The sequence below is a fragment of the Eriocheir sinensis genome, unplaced genomic scaffold (genome assembly GCF_024679095.1).
Source record: "Eriocheir sinensis breed Jianghai 21 unplaced genomic scaffold, ASM2467909v1 Scaffold230, whole genome shotgun sequence".
NCBI classification, from domain to species: Eukaryota; Metazoa; Arthropoda; class Malacostraca; order Decapoda; family Varunidae; genus Eriocheir; species Eriocheir sinensis.
Genome location: NW_026111533.1, coordinates 112,501 through 134,436, shown reverse-complemented (window position 1 = coordinate 134,436; position 21,936 = coordinate 112,501). Strand labels below are relative to the sequence as shown.

Genomic DNA, 21,936 nt, shown 5'->3' with positions numbered 1-21,936 from the left:
ACTTGATAACATATCTTTGACTTGTTACCTTAAAATAATATTTTCAGCCAACAGATCCCTAATTCGTTTCCTCAGACTGCTTCAGCTTAGGAACTGGTCTTGTAACTATTAATTTTAACTTAAAAGGTTCTGGAGTCGTCGACGGCGTGCTAATGTCGGCAGCGTTTTATTGATTTTGCAACAGCCAGGGATCGCTTATCATTAATACTTGCTTCCTGTTGGTTATCACGTCTCACTGATAAGTAACCACATCGATAGGAACACGTCATATTCGGTGTATTTCCTGCCTCTTATCACCTCCTACGCCTTAATCTTACTTTTTTGTCATTGCCTAGATAGCCCGTTCTCTATGCATTCCGTGCCTATACCCATTTCAAAATGGCGGAAGTCGTGGCCTTACATATATGCCCAGAGCCACCCTGAGCCACGCTACTTTGTTCCGCTCGGCCCCAGCGTGCGGGTCCCGTGTGTGTCAGAGGAGGCAAAGAAGCTCACCCCCCAGCCGCCGCCATGCCGCCGCTGCGCTCCCTGGTGGTGGTCCTGCTGCTCGCCGCCTTCCTCGCCCACTCTCTGCCTCAGGTAGACCAGAGACATGCGAGCATTAGGGACAATGAGCAGAACCTAGGAAGCGCTACAGACCGTCACAGTTCTGAGGGAGAACGCGGATGTCACACTCGCCATTGGCTTCAAAATTTGAGACAATCCTGAGTAGAGGAGTCTGAGGGGATGCCCACATAGCTCATGGGTTTAGGAAGGCGATAGATCGTGGCACAAGTTACTTGGTATGGGAAGGGGACCTGCAGGGTTATTTAAGCGTGTTTAATACACAGTAACTAACAGCAATCCTTGCGATGTCCCAAAGTATTTATTTATTTTTTTACATCCCCGCCTATAGAGCCGGCAGGCTTTCTTCAGGAGGCCAGATGGTCGGCCCAAGCCCGTCGTGGCGCAGGCAATTTTTTTTTATAGTGGCGCCAATTATGCTTGGCTCATGCTGCCCCCCCAGAACTCATTCTTGATTCACTGGACGGTTTCTTCTAGAGTCCGGGTTGATGGGTGGTCTTCTGGACAGGATGTGCGTAGTCTTAGGCTACTCGGCGGTGACTGAAAAATCCCAGGTGGGGATTCGAACCGACGTTGTCCATGGCATGGTGAATGTGAGCCTAGCACGCTAAGCACTCAGCCACCACCTACCCATGTATAGCATTTGAGCAGATATTTTGAACGTATGGTGTTGGGACGAGACTTGGGATAAAGTGTCGCTTCATTGAACACGAATTGACAACAAAAACTTCAGAAAACTCGTAAAATCAACTTAAAATCTTAACCATAAACTGGGAAAAAAATATCAGACAAGTGTCACTGAAACTATTTGAGTTTGGAATAAATGGTTAATCTCTTTGTAACTAATACTGTTTTGCAAACCCCCAAGGTATATTAATAAATATGTGACCCTTGTTATTTTATCTGAATCGTTTTCTCTCGAGAAAAATATGTAATAAAGAAACAGCTAATTGGTGATTATGCGATAGTTACAGCAATGGATAAAACGCAACACACGAACTATTTCTCGCAGTTAAAGTTCATTACATCGGGACAAAAATCATGTATACATATTAAGCAAATTCATATGCATATAAGAAAGGACATACTCTTCCATTTACCGTTCTGATACGTAATAAGATTAGATAAAGATTGCCTTAAATTATCACAATGCTGAGGAAGTCTTTAACTCTAAATCTACTCAAAGAAAAATCAAGTTGATTCTTTTTGGTATGAAAACTCAATTATCATGTTAGGACAGCTTGTTGGGAGGGTGGGTCAACCCCAAGGATTCATCGGTATTACGAAGAATTCCAATTCTCCTTCAATATGATTACGAGCGACCTTCTTCTAACTCCGCCACCAAATGGTCTGAAAACAAAACACGCCCACCGTGGTGACAGTGAACACGGAGACGACATCTGAATGATCGGTGTTGCTCAGAGGTACCACCGGGAATGGTGTCGTAGGGTGGGAGAGGCAATGTGCCCCGGGGTATACTCCCGTGAACTGATATATTTAACGAGGGACAGGAAAATGTATGCGTAGTCTCCTACATTTATTTTTGACGCCATTTTTTTTCGTGTGTGTGTGTGTGTGTGTGTGTGTGTGTGTGTTATCACGCATCTACACGAGTCCTCTATGTCTCACTCTCCTCTCTCCCATTACATGGTCAGGATGGCCCGAGCCGAAACTTAGACTTTACTTTTGCGGACAAGACGAGGGTGCTGGCCAGCAGGGTGTCAGGCCGTGACCTGACGCGACCTCGGCGACAATCTTCGTCAAGCAGGCTCGTGGACTACCAAGGAGGCTCAGGAAAGCTGGAGTACAAGGACGAGAGAGACATGGACGAGCCTGGGACTGACTCGGGTGAGCTGGTTTGTTTGATTCTTGCCTTTATTGCAGCAAAGTAAAAAGATGGGATGCATGTCAATGGTGGGCCATTCCCACATATGTTCTTTTGTAGATATAAGGTTAGGAACTTCTCCCTCAGCAGGAGAGGAACAACATGTCCGTTTTTTGTGTGAGTTCAATTCTATGACGACGACGAAGGAAGGAAATGTTAACCTCTGGAACTTCAGAGCTATGCTTAATATTTATCGTAGGTATGTCTTCCACAGTTAGATTCACATTAAAAAAACGTGGAGTGGGTTGTCCTTGGGACGACTACCATATGTGTCAGAGTGGCCGTATAATTTGTGGTGTGCATGTGTGCGACGCCAAGGTGGACTGTCCGGATGGGGACGACGAGCAGGACTGTGGGGAGTATGTGTGAGTACGTGTGTGTGTGTGTGTGTGTGTGTGTGTGTGTGTGTGTGTGTGTGTGTGTGTGTGAGGGGGGGGGGGGGAGAGAGAAGGGAGAGAGAGAGAGAGAGAGAGAGAGAGAGAGAGAGAGAGAGAGAGAGAGAGAGAGAGAGAGAGAGAGAGAGAGAGAGAGAGAGAGATTTACATAGATTTACATAGAAAATCAGACCACACAGACCCCATGGTCCAGCCTTGGTGGTCTGTCCTTAAACCTAAGTGATTTTACATTAATCAGAAGACTCCAAAACGTTGCATTTCTACTCTAGTTGATATTAAGTTGAAGGAAGTGACGGTCGAGCTTATTTTTGAAGGAGTCAATCGTGTTACACTGGACCACTGACGGTGGAAGCTTATTCCATTCTCGCACTACAACGTTGGTGAAGAAAAATTTGGTGCAGTCTGAATTTACTTGTCTACATCTGAGTTTTACGCCATTGTTCCTCGTGCGCAAAGTGTCATCGATCATAAACAATGTTGATCTGTCTACATTCGTGAAACCATTAAGTATTTTAAAACATTCGATCAGTTTTCCTCGGAGGCGACGTTTCTCAAGAGAGAACATGTTAAGGGTAGAAAGCCTTTCTTCGTAGGATTTGTTGCGCAAGGAAGGGATCATTTTCGTTGCCCGACGCTGAACACCTTCTAATTTAGCAATATCCTTTGCATGGTGGGGAGACCAAAACTGTACCGCATATTCCAAGTGGGGTCTGACTAAACTGTTGTAGAGCGAGTATTACATCTTTATTCTTGAATACAAAGTTTCTTTTAATGAAGCCCAACATTCTGTTCGCTTTATTTGCTGCATCGATGCATTGCTGTGAGAATTTGAGGTTTGACGCGATTTTGACCCCCAAGTCTTTGACGCATTGAACGCTTTTGAGTTTAACGCCGCGCATTTCGTATTCGAACTTCTTATTCCTCGTTCCAACTTGAAGGACCTGGCACTTGTCTACGTTAAAGGGCATCTCCATCTATCCGACCATGTTGAAATTTTGTGCAAATCCTCTTGGAGGCTTTGCCTGTCTTCGTCAGTGAGAACCGAGTTGCCAATCTTTGTGTCGTCTGCAAATTTACTAATGCGGTTATTGAGTCCAACATCCACGTCGTTGATGTAAATAATGAAGAGCACTGGGCCAAGGACCGAGCCCTGAGGGACGCCACTAGTGACAGGCGCCCACTCTGAGTTAAATCCGTCAATCACTACTCTTTGTTGTCTGTTGCTCAACCAATTCGCGATCCATTGGTTTACTTGACCGTCAATACCTATTTGCTTTAATTTGTAAAGTAATTTATGATGCGGGACTTTATCAAACGCTTTCTGGAAATCAATATAGACTACGTCCAGTGATTTGGTTACGTCATAAAGAGTGAAGAGGTCGTTATAAAAGGTTAATAGGTTTGATAGGCAGGATCTTTTGTTTCGGAAGCCATGTTGTGAGTCCCCAATCAATGAGTGGCTTTCAAGGTAATTCACAATTTTGTCTCTAATTATGCCCTCAAGTAGCTTACCTACAACCGAAGTTAGACTAATGGGCCTGTAATTACCTGGTACTTTTTGTCTCCTTTCTTGAAAATCGGTGTCACGTTAGCCTTTTTCCAATCTGAAGGGACGATGCCTTGTCGCAAGGACATATTGAATACGGTTGTGAGGAGGAGAGTATTTCGCTCTTTGTTTCTTTCAGCAGAGTTGGATATACTTTGTCAGGTCCAGGACTTTTATTTGTTTTAAGTGAATGGAGAGCTTTAAGGACTTCATCGGTTGTTATTTCAAAATTAGGCAATGCATGCTCGAGATTTACAATAGTACTGGTGTTGGTGGTAGCGAGAGGAAGACTGTTAGTATTAAACACCGAGGAAAAGTAATTGTTTAAGAGGTTTGCAATGTGTTGGCTGTCAGTCACTAGTGCACCGTCGCTGTTTGTTAAAGGTCCAATACCACTTTTGATCGCCTTTCTGTTGTTTATGTAACTGAAGAAAGATTTCGGATTATTTTTACAGTTGGCTGCAATATTTTCTTCGTATCTACGCTTTGCCTGACCTACTAGTCTTTTTACTCGTCGCCTGGCATCATTATAAAGTCTAATGTTTTCGGGCGTGCTTTGTTCTTTCTTTAGCCTGTAAAACAATTTTCTCTCATTGACTGATTGTTTAATTTCGCTATTGAACCACGGTGGGCTTTTATTAGTGTTAATTCGCTTCTCGCACAAGGGGACGAATGTGTTCTGCTGAGTGAGTAAGTGATTTTTAAGGCTTAGCCAGGCTTCCTCTACGTTGCCGTCATCTGATAGTTGTATTTCTGTTAGTTTTTGTCGGATTTCTACGAAGTTAGCTCTTTTGAAATTGGGCACCTTTACTTTATTTTCAGTCACTGATGATTGAGCTTTAATGTCGACGCGCACTAATTTATGATCGCAAGAACCGAGGTGTTCTCCTACCGTGACACTACTGATTAGGTTATCTTGGGTCGTTATAGCAAGGTCGAGTATATTATTTTGTCGAGTTGGCTCAGAAACCATTTGGCTTAGATAATTTTCTTCTAGAAATTCGATCATTCTATGTGACTCGCCTTCTGTACCTGACAGTGTCGCCCAGTCGATATGGGGGAGGTTAAAGTCTCCTAATATCAGTGTGTCGCTGTTATTAAGTGACTGCCTTAAGACGCTGCACATTTCAAGGTCGTCATCGAGTGATTGCCCGGGAGGTCTGTAGGTGACAGATATATTTAAGTTGACTTTTGCAATGTTTACTCGCACGCACAAATGTTCAACGTTACTGTTTCCCGGTGTTTTGTCAGTGGGTTGCAAATAGCTTTTGACATAAAGGGCGACGCCACCGCCTCTACGGTTTACACGATCTTTGTTGAAGAGTCTGTAGCCATCTATGTTGTATTCGGAACTTAAATCAATATTTGTGGTGTCGATAAATGTTTCGGTTATAGCAATTATGTCAAAATTTTCTGTTAAAGCAAGACATCTCAGTTCATCAAATTTGTTTCTTAGGCTACGTGCATTGAAACTGAGGATTTTTAAGTTATCTAGAGGCTTAGTAATAGAGGTGGTGGTACTTGCGGGATCACGGTTACGGGTTTGTCGTGATGCACGGCGTCTATTTACACGGGTGGGGTGGAGGGACGTGGCCGTGACTCGTTTTTTGTTCGGATGACACGCACTGCTTCGTTGAGGAGCCTTCCGAGTCTGGCTGCCCCGATGGGAGAAAGGTGCAATCCGTCCCTGTGGAAGAGCTCATTTTGTCCATAGAAATTGTCCCATGCGTTTAGGAACTCCACGTCAAGCTCCCTACAAAGAGTCTGTAAGCGGTTGTTTAGGCTGAAGGCCTTACTGAAAAAGTCGCTCTCCGCCCAAGTCCGTGGTAGAACTCCTGAAATCAAAATGTTAGGGGATTTAGTCTTATACTGCTGGATGAGCCTACGGTACTTCTCCAGGAGTTCCTCAGACCGGGTCGTGGTGACGTCGTTCGTACCTGTGTGAATAACAAACAGTGAATCATTAGTAGCCTGGGGGGAGATCTCCTCAAGAGCAGCAGTTATGTCGTCGATCCCAGCACCAGGATAGCAATAGTTCCGTCTTCGACGAGGAACTCTGCCGCAGAACTCAACGACCTGCTGGCGAATCATGGAGTCACCCACCAGGAAGGTGCTCTCCTGCTCGTCCTCCTCCTCCAGAATGGCAAACCTGTTGAAGCAATGAACAGGATAAATCGCTTGTCTGGCTGGTTTGGCTCCTCCATTCACGACGGTGAAGCCATCATGGGCGGTGCCACTAGCATCCTCCCGTTGCGTGGTGTTGTCCGCTGGTGTCGACGGTACCGCTGAGGGCAAGGGGGCGGTTGGAGAAGGGTTTGGCACCACAGCAACGTTAGCCTGGATGAATTCCTGCAAGGAGGCAACAGTGCGAGAAAGCTCTAGAGAGAGAGAGAGTCGCGTATATGTTTTGTTCTTTTCTTTGGCGATAAGCAAGAAAGGTAAAATCAATTCTATGATGTTATGCGCATTCTAATAATCCTGTGCGTGTCTGTTTTTCAAAGCTGGACCCGCATTTGATATAAGTGAAAGGAGTTGTCCCGGGGACAACACATACACGTGTGTGAGCGGCGATACAATTTGTAGAGTGAATATTTGCGACGGCAATAGGGACTGTCCGGATGGGGACGACGAGCAGGACTGTGGTGAGTATCGAGGGGGGGGTAGGGGGGGAGAGAGAGAGAGAGAGAGAGAGAGAGAGAGAGAGAGAGAGAGAGAGAGAGAGAGCGTGTCTCAATGCCCATTTCTTTCATATATCTTTCTCTCACACACACACACACACACACACACACACACACACACACACACACACACACACACACACACACACACACACACACACACACACACACACACACACACACACACACACAGAGTGCAGCGCCGACAAGTTCCTTTGTGATAAGACCAAATGCATACCTAATACTTGGCTCTGTGATGGCGACGAGGACTGTGAGGACAAGACAGACGAACAGGACTGTTCAGGTTAGTACAAAACAGATGATCGACGGAATGCTGGGAATGAGAGCGGGAAAGCGGAATAGAAGTAATCAAGGCGGGCGTAGGGAAGTCGAAAAAGGAGAAAAAGTGGAAGTATTATTGGGAAATGGTTTATGTAGGGTTTGGAAAGAGTCGATGTGAAAGATAACTGTGCTCGACTGATATTCTACAGCAAAAATAGACTGAAACGGGCTAATGGGAAGGGGATTAATCGGTGGAAGAGGTTTATTAGTGTGTCCTGATAATGGGTTTGAGAAGTTTAAGTATGCTTAAGAATTTAGACGGGCGTTGGAAAATTAATGGAAAGATGATAGACTCGTGTGAGGATAAATAGGAAAGGGACTGATGTAGGGCATGGGAAAGTTTGAGGTGCTTGAGAGGGTTAAGGTTGGGGAGCTGAAAGGATAATGAAAAAGGGATAAATACTATAAGCGGGAAAAATGCGACTGAAGCCGGGCTGGGGAGGGTTGATGTAATGCTTAAGACTGACTGGATGTGTACGACGAGGGCCTATGTTTGACTGATGTTCTTTGTTAATTTCTTTCCCGCTTGTCTTACTTCACTGCACTACCGATCTTCTGGCCATCATCCATTCCCCTTCGTCCTCCAGCATTTTCATTCAATTTTATTTTTTCTGTGCTTTGCGTGGTTGTTTTAAGAAGGATTTGTGAAAGTTAATTTTCTTTATAGCAGCAATACTTGTTTTTCCTCGGTAAATGTTCAGTATATGTTTGTGTGGAGCCGACTGTACTTTTCTTGATAGTTAATCTGTTTAGACTTGTGACTTCGTTTTTTTGAGACACAGTAACATACGTTAGGGTTGTATATCACTATGACTTGATATTGTTGATATTATTTTTTCCTGTGTGTAGCTACGTGTGCATCGCCGAAGAATTTCACCTGTAGTGACGGCACGTGTGCTGCAAGATGTGACGGCAACTATGAGTGTCTCGACAACGCTGATGAAGAAAACTGTCCTTCTACCACTACCACCACCACCCCCACCCCCCCCATCACCACCACTACTCCTGCTTTTAGTGAGTGGTCATATTTCTCCCTCTAGAATCCATATTGGCTTTGTTATCGCCAACATTACCATTTTTTTTGGTTTATGATCCAAAATACCGGTGCCGCACTTCCGCCAGCTCCAGAGTAGGTCTAGCCTGCGTACAGTTGAGTTGTTAGCCACGCAGCGTTGTGAATCTTTGACGGTGGTCCAGTATAGTGAAGCCAGATTCCCTAGATCGTTTTGTCGTTGGCTCCCGCGGGTCAGTCCCGCCATGCCACTTTGCCACACAGTCCCAACACCTTCTCTTCCCCTCATATATTAACTCCTTTTAACTTCAAAATAAAACTAATTAACGATTTAATAATCTAATAGGGGTATGCAGTGCTATGATTGTTTCGTTTTTAGGATAATAACAATGATTTTGTATGAATACCACAACACTTGATTGTATTGTTTTACAACGCTGTCAGTGTGCTGACGGGCTGCCCCACGATAGTCCCTCCAGGCCACCCGCCAGGATAGTAGCTGCCCTCGCTCTCATTGTCCGTCCCCACCCACGCTCGTGTGTGTGTGTGTGTGTGTGTGTGTGTGTGTGTGTGTGTGTGTGTGTGTGTGTGTATGTGTGTGAGAGAGAGAGAGAGAGAGAGAGAGAGAGAGAGAGAGAGAGAGAGAGAGAGAGAGAGAGAGAGAGAGAGAGAGAGCACGTCTATTCCTATTTCTCAAATACCGCTATATCTATCACACACACACACACACACACACACACACACACACACACACACAGAGTGCAGTAACGACGAGTTCCTTTGTGATAACACCAAATGCATCCCGAAAGACTGGCTCTGTGATGGCGACGAGGATTGTGAGGACAAGACAGACGAACATGACTGTTCAGGTGAGTACAAAACAGATGGACGACGGAATGCTGGGAATGAGAGCGGGAAAGCGGAATAGCAGTTATCGAGGCGGGCGTAAAGAAGTAAAAGATGGATGAGGAAAAGTTGGAAGTCTTATTTGGGAAATGGTTCATGAAGGGTCTGAAAAGAGTCGATGTGAAAGATTGCTGTGCTGGACTGAAATCCTATTGTGAGTGGATAAATAGGAAAGGGACGAATGTAGGGCATGGGAAAGTTTGGGGTGCTTCAGAGGGTAAAGGGTGGGGAGTTGAGAGTTTAATGAAGAAGGAATAAACAGTATAAGCGGGAAAAATGCGATTGAAGCCGGGCTAGGAAGGGTTGATGTAATGCTTAAGACTGACTGTGGATGTGTACGAGGAGGGCCTATGTTTGACTGATGTTCTTTGTTATTTCTTTCCCGCTTGTCTTACTTCACTTCACTATACCGATCTTCTGGCCATCATCCATTCCCCTTCGTCCTCCAGCATTTTCAATCAACTTTGTTTCTTCTGTGCTTTGCGTGGTTGTTTTAAGAATCATTTTGAGTTAATTTTCTTTATAGCAGCAGTATTTTTTTTTCCTCAATAAATGTTTAGTATAGGTTTGTGTGGAGCCAACTGTACTTTTCTTGACAGTTGATCTATTTGTGACATGGTTGGCAAAGCCAAAGGCGCGATGGATTTGTATTACGTTTGTAAGGATTTCACAGGCGAGAAATGGATCGGATGCTGTTTGTGCCCTAAATGGTGTCATGTGAAATGTGCTCATTTGTCTGGAATTAAGCAGGAGAATATACCTAAAGTTAATTGGATGTGCACCCCATGCCTCAATAAAGTATCTCTGGCTACCATAATTGTGAAATTGGATGAATTCAAGCAAGAATTATCTAAAGAAATATCTGTGGTATAAACTCCACTCTGGAAGAAATATCTGTGGTATAAACTCCACTCTGGACGATTCTGGGCATATTCATCCTACTCATCCCCCCTCTGACTCAACTATACCTGTTATTAAGATTCTTAAGAATGATGTTTTCCCTGCCCTCCCTGGCCTCATCCTTCAGAAGGCTTATTGGCCTGATGGAGTGCCTCCTATTGCCCTTAAAAACTGTGCTTCCGTGCTGACACCCTGCCCGGCCAAACTCTTTCGTCTCTGCCAATCAACATCTACTTTCCTTCCTGCTGGAAGTACGCCTATGTACAGCCTGTGCCTAAGAAGGGTGACCGTTCCTATCCCTCAAACTACCGCCCTATAGCTTTACTTTCCTGTCTTTCTAAAGCTTTTGAATATATCCTTAACCAGAAGATCTATAACCATCTATCCACTTCGGACCTTTTATCTGATCGCCAGTATGGGCAAACAAAACATAACAGAATGCTCAACCTAACGTTTTTCCCCAATCCCTGACCTGACCAATGATGAGGTATCATCTACCCATGGTGTGTCGGCCTTAATTTGTTACTCATTTAACTCCTGCCCAGCCCTGCCTAACTGTGTGCTGTAATGCAGGGTGTGGTGCGGGCCAGTGGCAGTGTAGAGACGGTGGCTGCATCAGTGAAAAGGACCGCTGCGATGGCTGCGTTCACTGCAGGGACGGCTCGGATGAGGAAGGCTGTCGACCTAGTGAGTACCAAAGACCGTGTGACCGTGCACTAAGGCGGCCTGCTGAGCAGTGACCTTCAAACTTCTTCTACTGTGATGCTGACATCCTTTTAAGACCTGCAACCCCTCCATGTTGTAGTCTTCTTCCTCTTCTTTTCTCTTTGGTTTCTTCTGATTATCAATTTCTTTGTTTTATTATTATTAATTATTATAATAATAATAATAATTATTATTATTATTATTATTATTATTATTATTATTATTATTATTATTATTATTATTAATTTTATTAATATCATTATTATTATTATAATTTATTATCATTACTATTATTATATAATTATTGTTATTATTTCACAGTTTCTCTTATTATTCGTATCACCAATAATATTGACATCATTAGTGTAATAATTCTACTATTTCAACTACTACTACTACTACTACTACTACTTAACCACTATTACTGCTACTAAGTCTACTACTATTACTACTATTGCTACTACTACTACTACTACTACTACTACTACTGCTACTACTACTACTACTGCTACTATTACTGCTACTAACTACTACTACTACTACTACTACTACTACTACTACTACTGCTGCTGCTACTACTACTACTACTACTACTACTACTACTACTACTACTACTACTACTACTACTACTACTACTACTACTACTACTACTACTACTACTACTACTACTACTACTACTACTACTACTACTACTACTACTACTACTACTACTACTACTACTGTAGCAGTCACCGCTCAAATTCCGTGTTCCTTCCCCTCAGTGACAAGAAAATGGGGTGCTGCAAAGAGAGACTTAAGATTCTCAGTGTTTTCATGTAATGTCCATCGTCACTGTGTCTGTCAGTCTGTCTTGTCGCGTCTTCATCGTTAACTTTCCTTGTATTTGTTTACCTTTGACTGTCCGTCCACGTTCTCTTGTTGTCCACCGTTACACATTGTTCCACACATACACCAACACTTAAATGTTAACCTACACAAACAACATTCACACAAACGCATACACAAACAAACACCTATCCTATGTGTTGTCCTTGTCGTGATGAGGTGTGTAAGTTCTGTCCAATAAAGTAACCCTGGCGGATATGATCTATCCGTGAACCGATTAGCACTTAGAACACTCGCTACCACCTACATGTGGTGACCCCGGAGTGTTTCTATGGTTCAATGGGGCTTATAGGCGGTGCAGTTTTAATTGCTCTCTCTCCTAGAGTGGAGGACCTGGGCAGGGTAACTTGTCCATTCGTCCGCCCTCTCCTGGGGCAAAAATCCTCACCTCCATTCGGGGTTCGTGGGGCTGAGCACTCAGGTCGGGAGAAACATTACGCCATAGGCGTAGTTGCCACCTTCAGGGTTTTCCCCCGCCCTCCCCTAGGCGCCTTCTGCGCCTTCCCCAGGCACCCTCTGTGCCTTCCCCAGGCACCCTCTGTGCCTTCCCCAGGCACCCTCTGTGCCTTCCCCAGGCACCCTCTGTGCCTTCCCCAGGCACCCTCTGTGCGCCTCTTCCAGGCACCCTCTGTGCGCCTCTTCCAGGCACCCTCTGTGCGCCTCTTCCAGGCACCCTCTGTGCGCCTCTTCCAGGCACCCTCTGTGCGCCTCTTCCAGGCACCCTCTGTGCGCCTCTTCCAGGCTCCCTCTGTGCGCCTCTTCCAGGCTCCCTCTGTGCGCCTCTTCTAGGCTCCCTGTGTGCGCCTCCTCCAGGCATCTTCAGCGCCCTTCAGGCATCTTTTGTGCCCCATGGTGCTTCTCCCGGCGCTCACCCACCCACCCCCACCCCTCCTCCTCCCTGCTTTTCTGCTGGTCCGGCGACTGAGACACGCACACCGTGTGACACACTACACAGACTCAGTGAACACTCAAACACAGTGCGACACATTACTGAGACACAGTGCCACACACTCAGTGTACACGCCACACACAGACTCGGTGTACACGCCATACAGACTCAGTGTATACGCCACCACACACCGCAGACTCAGTGTACACGCAGACACAGTGTGACACCCTACTGGGATTACTAGCTGCCCCCTGGATTAACCACCGCCTCCTGGATCTACCACCGCCGTCTTGGATTATCCTACACTTGTGGATCCTTGTGTACAGTGCAGTGTGTCCAGCAACAGTTCAGTGCAGCAAGTCCCCAGCAACAGTTAGTGTCAGTGTTACATACTAAGCGTATAGTGTTGTGTTACAGTGCCTTCTTGAACACTGGTTCACTCCCCGAGCCACAGAGGCCCCTGGCACGTGCCAGCGCCTACAGTACACGCAGTTCGTTTTACTCTCACGGACTGCCGCGGCTCCTGGCACATGCTAGCTCCCCTAACTTTTCAACTCGCTGTGGCCCCCGGCTCGCTGGCATCTAGCGCCTTCCCACGCAGTCGTTCGACGCACTCACGACTGCCGCGGCTCCTGGCATATGCTTGCGCCCCTCAATTCTCAACCGGCTGTGGTCCCTGGCACGCTGGCATCTAGCGCCTTATCACGACGCCCTCACGGACTGCCGAGGCCCCTGACACGCTGGCAGCTGGCGCCTTTAATACACGCAGTCGTTCTACTCTCACCGACTGCCGAGGCCCCTGACACGCTGGCATCTAGCGCCTTATCACGACGCCCTCACGGACTGCCGAGGCCCCTGACACGCTGGCAGCTGGCGCCTTTAATACACGCAGTTGTTCTACTCTCACCGACTGCCGAGGCCCCTGACACGCTGTCAGCTAGCGCCTTCACACGCAGTTCCCTCGACGCACTCTATGACTGCCGTGGCCCCCGGCGCGTTTACGCCAGTGCTTGTTGCCCATCTCCACGCCGCTCGACTTCACCATACCTGACGACGACATGCAACTCTTCCTCTACTACGGCGGTGTCCTTCAGAGCACCACTCTTCTGCTCAGGACCCGTCTACGTGGTTCGCGATTCGGGAGTGCGGATTCAAGCATTCCAGGATCTATTAAACAGCCAACCACTCAACTCACCGCAGCCCACCTTACGCAGCCCACCTTACGCAGCCCACCTCACGCAGCCCACCTCACGCTGCTCAACTCCTCGCTGCTCAACCCCTCGCTGCTCAACTCACCGCAGCCCACCTTACGCAGCCCACCTTACGCAGCCCACCTCACGCAGCCCACCTCACGCTGCTCAACTCCTCGCTGCTCAACCCCTCGCTGCTCAACTCATCGCTCCTCAACACTTCAGCTCGACTTACCGTAGCTGTCCTCACTGCACTACTCACTTCAGCTCGACTCACCGCAGCTGTTGTCACTGCATTACTCACTCCAGCTCGACTCACCGTAGCTGTTGTCACTGCACTACTCACTCCAGCTCGACTCACCGTAGCTGTTGTCACTGCATTACTCACTCCAGCTCGACTCACCGTAGCTGTTGTCACTGCATTACTCACTCCAGCTCGACTCACCGTAGCTGTTGTCACTGCACTACTCGCCCCAGCTCGACTCACCGTAGCTGTTGTCACCGCATTACTCACTCCAGCTCGACTCACCGTAGCTGTTGTCACTGCACTACTCGCCCCAGCTCGACTCACCGTAGCTGAACTACTCAACGCAACTACTCAGCGCAACTTACCGCGCATCTCGACACAACTGTACACAACGCTACTCATCGCAACGCATCACCGTCTGCCACAGCGCCCCAGCACCAGGGAAGATTTCGTTCCTCCTTCCTCGTCACTGGGGGGGAGTAATCTGTAGCAGTCACCGCTCAAATTCCGTGTTCCTTCCCCTCAGTGACAAGAAAATGGGGTGCTGCAAAGAGAGACTTAAGATTCTCAGTGTTTTCATGTAATGTCCATCGTCACTGTGTCTGTCAGTCTGTCTTGTCGCGTCTTCATCGTTAACTTTCCTTGTATTTGTTTACCTTTGACTGTCCGTCCACGTTCTCTTGTTGTCCACCGTTACACATTGTTCCACACATACACCAACACTTAAATGTTAACCTACACAAACAACATTCACACAAACGCATACACAAACAAACACCTATCCTATGTGTTGTCCTTGTCGTGATGAGGTGTGTAAGTTCTGTCCAATAAAGTAACCCTGGCGGATATGACTTTCTCTATCCGTGAACCGATTAGCACTTAGAACACTCGCTACCACCAACACTACTACTACTACTCCGTCTCAGAGCGCTGCCGCCACTGGGAGTTCAGGTGCCGGGATGGTTCGTGTATCAACAAACGATTACGCTGCAACGGCCGCCGAGACTGCCGCGATGGCTCCGACGAGTGGCAATGCAGACCACATTGGCCATGGCACCATGGTAATACACACACACACACACACACACACACACACACACACATGCACACAACGTCACCCAGTGTATACCCTTCATGATACTGTGTTCGCAGCAATCAGCCACTCTCCCTCCCCCAGTAAGCGTGTGTCTTTGGAGCGTCAAGAAGTATCAGCTGCCCACTAATGGCGTTAGACTAATGTGATTGTAGTTACCCGCTGTTTACCCCATTTAGTGTACATCACTGGCCAGTGCTAAAGTCTGGCAAATATTGGTTGTGTTCTATATATTGCCTTCGTATTGTATAGACTACCTTTGCAAATAGGCCCCTCCCCATTAACCGTTTGGTGGTCATTACTGGCCAGTCCAGAAGCCTTGCAAGTAATGGATGGATGTATATACTTATTGGAGTGTTTGTGATTTATTGTTCTCATAAGAGTAAGATGTGTTTGTCAGGGATTCATTACTCTCCCTCTCCTTCTCAGGGCGGAACAGATTTACGGAGGCCGATCCTAACCTAAGGGAGGAGGCACTGCTGTAAGCCGAAAGCAACCCACCCATCAGGACACTTGACGGAGAGGCACTACTTGACCCGACGGAGGCAGTGTGTGGAGGCAGGCGGGGAGGCCTTGGGAAGATGATGAACTGCTCTGTAGTGCCGGTGTAGCGGACCAGAAGCTACCCCGGAGGATAAATTCCCAAAGCAACACCAATGGCTGACTCCTTAAGGCACAAAACTCTAAACAAGACATATCTGTGCGGCCTGCAGTGCTTAAGGTATTCCCCAGGCTGTATGACGCAGTCAGTCAGGCAATCAGTCCTCAGTTCACTCAGCGTCAGGGTACAGTGTACTCACAAAGTGTATACACTGTAACATGAGTCTCTGCGGACTGGACGCGATGGCCCAACGTTTTATTCATTTCTCGGCTGCGTGTTGCACAACACACTAAACTAGCTACATCTTTGAGGTCTGCGGGGTTCAGGAGATATGCAAGTGAGCAGGCTATTTTGTATCTTATTAAGCTGCCTCCTTTGCTATTAAATAATCTTTATCAACACCCGCCGTCTGCAGCTCTGGGGCGTGGTGGGCTGCGCATGAGCAAGTTTTAGTGTTGGAACTTCTTGTCCGCCACACCGGTTGTAGTATTTTGAGTGACCTAAGAAGGATCATGTTTGGGGGCCAGTCGTGTACTCCGTCCTGTATTTATTGGGGTAATTGCATGATATAAAACTGTCACATGTCAATAGAATAACGATTTTTCAAGCAATGAACTGAGGGTTCCCTGCTTCCCTGGGTTTTCAAATAATTCTGTCCTCTTTCAGAACTTTATAATTTTTTACTAGACACTTTGCAGGAGCAGTGTCAGCTGGCTTTTTGTTACTTTTCTTCCCCCTGAGCTGCTTCCTTTCCTTATAAAAAACAGAAAAGCAAGTGGGTGCTTGCGGCCCTTACATAAGCCGCCCTTCTGTTTTGGCTTTAGTTCACACTTTAATGATATGATCCTGCCATGCCATTTATCTGTAGCCTTGATCAGTATTATCGTGGTTTTATTTAAAGAGCTGTTGGTGTATTGTAAGTAATATTAATAAAAACACATTGCCTTGCACGACCACCTAACAAGCGAGTGTGACAACCTGGCTTCGATGCTCCACAAGTGACGAGTGGAAGGAAACACCAAAACATGGCGACGTCACTGCTGCAGGAATGTTTCTGGTCATGTTTTGCTTCCTGAGATCAAGGAGGATATTAAGTGTTTAATATATTTGATTACTGATATATACAGCTTGGTTTTATCTAATTACACACACACACACACACACACACACACACACACACACACACACACACACACACACACACACACACACACACACACACACACACACACACACACACACACATACACACATTTATGATTTGCCAACATTCCTTTAGAATAAATATTTTATTGTGTATAACATCGAATTAAAAACTAAAAATAAAACATTTATCTACGAAGATATCTATAATTATAGTTCCAGCAGCTCGAGGAACAAAGACAACTCGTCCTGTTCCTTAAGGCTTACTCCATACTTCTTCTTATTATTATTATTCTCCTCCTCCTCCTCCTCCTCCTCCTCCTGCGTGATTTGCTCCACGTCCTTAGGATGCTTGAGTGCCTCTTCCTGCCCCTTCACTGGATTCTGCAGCTTGAGGAACACAAACAGTTCGTCTTGTTCCGTGTGGTCCATTTCCATCTCTTCTTCCTCCTCCTCCTCCTCCTTGTGTGTCACTGTCTCCTCCAGTTGAAGGAACTCTAGGAGTTCCTTTCGTTCCTCATCCTCCATTTCGTACTGTTGTTTCTCTCCGTATTTGTCCTTCACAAGCGTCACCTCCTACTCGTGACTGCCGTCAGCCAGGTGCTGGGACAGGCTCGTCATGCTTTTGCTGTATCGCCGGAACAACTTGAGGAAGGGGAGGGCCGTGGTCGGCGCCTCCACCTCCGCCCCAGCGGGCAGCAGGCTCTTCACAACGCGCACAAAACTTGCAGTCTCGCAAAAGAACGCTGTGGAGTCTGATAGTTGTGACTGGTGCTCTCTCAGATCCCAGCCATCGGTTTGACGCGGCTTTTTCAGAACTTTTAAAAATTTGTCCTTTAACTTTAAGCCCCAGCTGCCTCCCAACTATCGTTCATTGTTGTTATCTTCTCTCACTGCCTTCACCTCTTGACTTAGGGGGAGGGGAGGGGAGGGAGTGAAGAGAGGCTTGCTCTTTATATTCATCCAACGGCATCAAATTCTTTATGTATAAGAACAGGATGTTGCGGACTTTTTTTGTTATATTCATGTGGCATTTGATCTCTGTATGTGTCCATTCTGGGTCTGCTGAGGAGTGTATATAAAGTTAAGAGTAGGCAGAAAGAAGAATCAGGGTAGACGCTGAATACCTTATAGTCTTGCATTTGCCAATGGTTCATCTAACGTGGTGACTGTAGGGTAGACCTGCGGAGAACGATCGATGAACTGTACAGTCTAAAAGTAGGTCTGAATATGAGAAAGAATAAAAGGAAGATAATGGTTTATTTCTTTATTTCGTTATTTATCTTCCTTTTTTATCTTTATCCTTTTTCTCTTTCGCATTTTCTCTCTCATAAAAGATAAAAAAAAAAAAAGATTACCGCAACAGTAGGAAAAACAGGCTCAGCAGCACCAGATACAACAACAATGACAAAAAACAAAATAATGAATAGAAGGAAGGAAGCAGTGGCTGAGTGGTTAGTGAGGGCCCCGGATCCACCGCGTTCTGAACGACGCGGATTCGAATTCGCCGCTACCACCTGGGATTTTTCAGTCACCGCTGAGTGACCTAAGACTACCCACATGCTGTCCTGAAGACCATCAATCAACCCGGACTCTAGGAGAACCGTCCAAGTGAATCAAGAATGAGCTCCGGGGGGGCAGCATGAGCCAAGAAATTATGGCGCCACAATAAACACTTCCCTGCACCAAGACGGACTCGGGCCGACCATCAGGGCCCTCAAGAATGCCTACCGGTGCTACAGGCCTCGACGTAAAAAAAAGAAAGAAAAATTCCTCCCACGCTTGCTTTAGGCCAGATGAAGAAGAGGAGGCGTTACACTATGGGAGGGGAGCGAAGAGAAGGAGAGGCGACGTAACATAAGTGCAAGGGCATATTTGTATACGGGGGTGACGGGAAGAGAATTTAGAGGTAAGGAAAAGACTATCAGTAGAAGGTGGGTTATTACTCTTGTAAGTCATCTAAAGGTATAGGTAGAGTCTGTGCTACATCTAAGGTAAAGTAAGGGGCCTATGCTATATCTGTGCCTGGCCGCGGTGCTCATCTCTATCGCATGGTCCCTTGGACTTGTGGTGAATAAGAACCCATTACCCTGGGACACGGGCCAAGTGTGACGTGCGTTGTAGTCAAGACAGGCACCGAACAAGGTAGAAATGTGAAATTAATAGGATTTGGACTTTTTCAATAGTTGTTCTCTGCACGCCAAAAACATTTATTTGATAAGGTAGAGCCTCGTCTAACTTTTTATAAGATAGTTTCCGGCATCTACCTCTCTCCTTATCTATGTATTCATTTATCTATATCTATCGATCTATCTATCTATCCATCTAAAAGACTTTATACATAACGGAAAAGTTTCAGTGTAAAACGGATGATGACCACGATGATGATGTTCATGATGATGTTCATGATGTCTATGATGATGACATGAACATACAAAGTAATTTGACACATAGGCCGTGCCGATATCCAGTCCGCGGCAGAAAGGTCATGTATTCACCTCTCATACGTGTTCAAGGAGCACGAGTGAAATGGGATGGAAGAAGCAAGAGTCTTCCCATAAATTTGCCAATGAGAGAGAGAGAGAGAGAGAGAGAGAGAGAGAGAGAGAGAGAGAGAGAGAGAGAGAGAGAGAGAGAGAGAGAGAGAGAGAGAGACGAACGGACAGACAGACAGGCTCATACGTGCACGCTGACAGACAAGCAGAGACATGCAAGTTTGACAGACAGACAGAGACGCGCAAATATGCAAGCTACAGTCAAACCATTTCAAATAGTCCGTTTGGGCGTTCGATTCCGCGGGTTCTTTCCTCCCCTTTGCTCTGCCACACTGTCCCAACACCTATCCCTTCCTCTCATATGTTACCTATAGGAAACGGAATGGAACGCCCAAACGGACTATTTGATATGGTTTGACAATAGTGAACAGACATAATATACAAACCCAAGCAAACAGACGGACAAACAAGCTGGCAAGCAGAGAAACACACACAGACAGACACACGGACAAACATTCAGACACTAACGAAGAAATAGATAAATGACAGACAGACACAGACGGATAGATTGGTAAGCAGACCGACAGACTATAAAGGCAGATAAAGACGGACAGGCATGCAGGCAGACAGACAGGCAGATAAACAAACAAACAAAAATAAGACAGAGTTGTTTGTCTTCATCAACCGTGACGTGGTGTGCTTTAATACGAATTCGTGTTTGTTTACCAGCGGCGAGTTAATATTCCTCTCCGTTTTGGGCGGAGATAATATTGTGCAGGAAAAAAATATTATTAAATGCAGATATGAATGAGTTTAATTTTTCTACTGTCCAATAGGATACACACACACACACACACACACACGGTAGCAAACCTTTATGGATACAAACTTAAAGCTTCTGTATGCTTCCAGGTCACAAGAAAAGCTGTATATGAACTAACAACGTTGCGTTAAAAAATATCACAACCCAAACAAATTCATCTACAGATCCTGCATGATGTTTCCGCGGAATGCCAGCGAGAAGGATTAAATTACGTTGAAGCGGAAAGAGAACAGGCCTAAATAATCATCATTCTCCGGACAAAATGAAGAGGGGAATATACTGTGGCAGAAGGATTATGATTACAGCTTAACCTCTATACATACACTGCACGTCCGCCTCACCTTTCTCGTGTGTGTGTGTGTGTGTGAGTGTGTGTGTGTGTGTGTGTGTGTGTGTGTGTGTGTGTGTTATTAGGGCGGCGGGTCAAGGTGGTGCTTCTAAAATGTGGCTTCTTTTCATGTAAAGAGGTGGTGGAGGCGGTGGTGGTGAAGAATGAAATTAGGAAAAGTGGAAGCAGATGGCGAGGTTGAAAAGGAAATGGATGGAAGTCGTGAAGGTTGAGAAAAGAATGAGAAGAATAAATAGGACGAAAGGAGGAGGAGGAGGAGGAGGACGATGACGAGGAGGAGGTCGGATAATAAAATCAATATAATGGAAAATAACTTCATGAGTCAACATATGCATGAGTCAACCAAGCAGTGATTAGCGGGTTTTTTCCCCCCATTCTATTATCACCCTTGAGTTGTTTCCTTGACCATAAATAAAAAAAAATAAAAAAAACAAGTGGCTAAGGGGTCAGCGTGTTGACGCGGTGTACTGGAGGACTCGGGTTCACGTCCTGCCCGCCGTTACAAGCTCACAATTTCCAGCCATCGCCGAGTGGCCAAAGACAAGTCACATGCTGTCCTGACGAAAACCTATCAGACCGCATTCTGGCGAAACTCTCTAGAAAGGATCAAGTGGAGTTTCGTGGGGCAGAATGAGCTAATCAAGAATGGCGCCACTATAAACTACCAAAAGGCTCCATTAGGAAAGTCTATGATCGCTGCAGGCCAAAAGTAAAAAAAAAAAAAGAAAAAAAAAATCCCGCTCCTACCTCGCCTATAGTGGTCCTCTTCATAGTGGAGGTTGTTGTGGACGCTGCGCTAGCGGTTAAATTAGTGGCTGGATTAACTCAACTTGTCTAAGAATGGACTACATAAGCATTGTTACCATCAACAGGAGCAAAGATCTGGAAGAAGTCATATGAAACAGCAGCAGCAGTAGCAACAGTTTTAGTTGTAATAGTAGAAGTGTCAGCGTGCGACCCCGGGGTTCAGGAGGACGCAGGTTCCCGTCCTGCCCGCCACTACAAAGAAGCTTGCAATTTTTCAGCCATCACCGAGTGGCCTATGACTACCCACACGCTGTCCTGAAGACCACCCATCAACCCGGACTCTGGATTCTCGCTCAAAATGAAGATCAAAGATGAGCTCCGGGGCGGAGGGGCAGCATGAGCCCAGTAAGATGGCGCCACTGTATACACTTGCCTACGCTATAACGGTGCTGAAGCCGACTACTAAGCTCCACCAAGAAAACCAACCGGCGCAATAGACGAAACGTTAAAAAGAAAGTAACGCTCGTAGTAGTAAGGTGGT

At 46.1% G+C, this 21,936-nt stretch overlaps 1 protein-coding gene across 3 annotated transcripts; it reads left to right on the top strand.

Annotated features, from left to right (window-relative positions):
- Nucleotides 1-414: 414 nt before the first annotated feature.
- On the top strand, nt 415-16,175 carry LOC126991036 (very low-density lipoprotein receptor-like). Of its 3 annotated transcripts, XM_050849725.1 has the most exons (9): nt 415-579; nt 2,220-2,412; nt 6,892-7,032; nt 7,262-7,372; nt 8,260-8,424; nt 9,181-9,291; nt 10,802-10,915; nt 15,071-15,205; nt 15,667-16,175. In XM_050849725.1, exons 1-9 carry the CDS (start codon nt 511-513, stop codon nt 15,720-15,722), a joined length of 1,095 nt encoding a protein of 364 aa, XP_050705682.1. In that variant the 5' UTR covers nt 415-510; the 3' UTR covers nt 15,723-16,175. The 3 variants fall into 3 exon arrangements, with proteins under 3 accessions (XP_050705682.1, XP_050705683.1, XP_050705684.1); XM_050849726.1 differs by lacking the exon at nt 7,262-7,372; XM_050849727.1 differs by lacking the exon at nt 6,892-7,032 and having other exon boundaries at nt 15,667-16,174.
- The last annotated feature ends 5,761 nt before the right edge of the window (nt 16,176-21,936 follow it).

Excerpts from the sequence above, each read along its gene's own strand:
- LOC126991036 (XM_050849725.1), top strand. The coding sequence starts at position 511 with ATGCCGCCGCTGCGCTCCCTGGTGGTGGTCCTGCTGCTCGCCGCCTTC. Across the intron at positions 2,413-6,891 it reads CGAGCCTGGGACTGACTCGG|CTGGACCCGCATTTGATATA; the intron begins GTGAGCTGGTTT and ends TGTTTTTCAAAG. Across the intron at positions 7,373-8,259 it reads AGACGAACAGGACTGTTCAG|CTACGTGTGCATCGCCGAAG; the intron begins GTTAGTACAAAA and ends TCCTGTGTGTAG.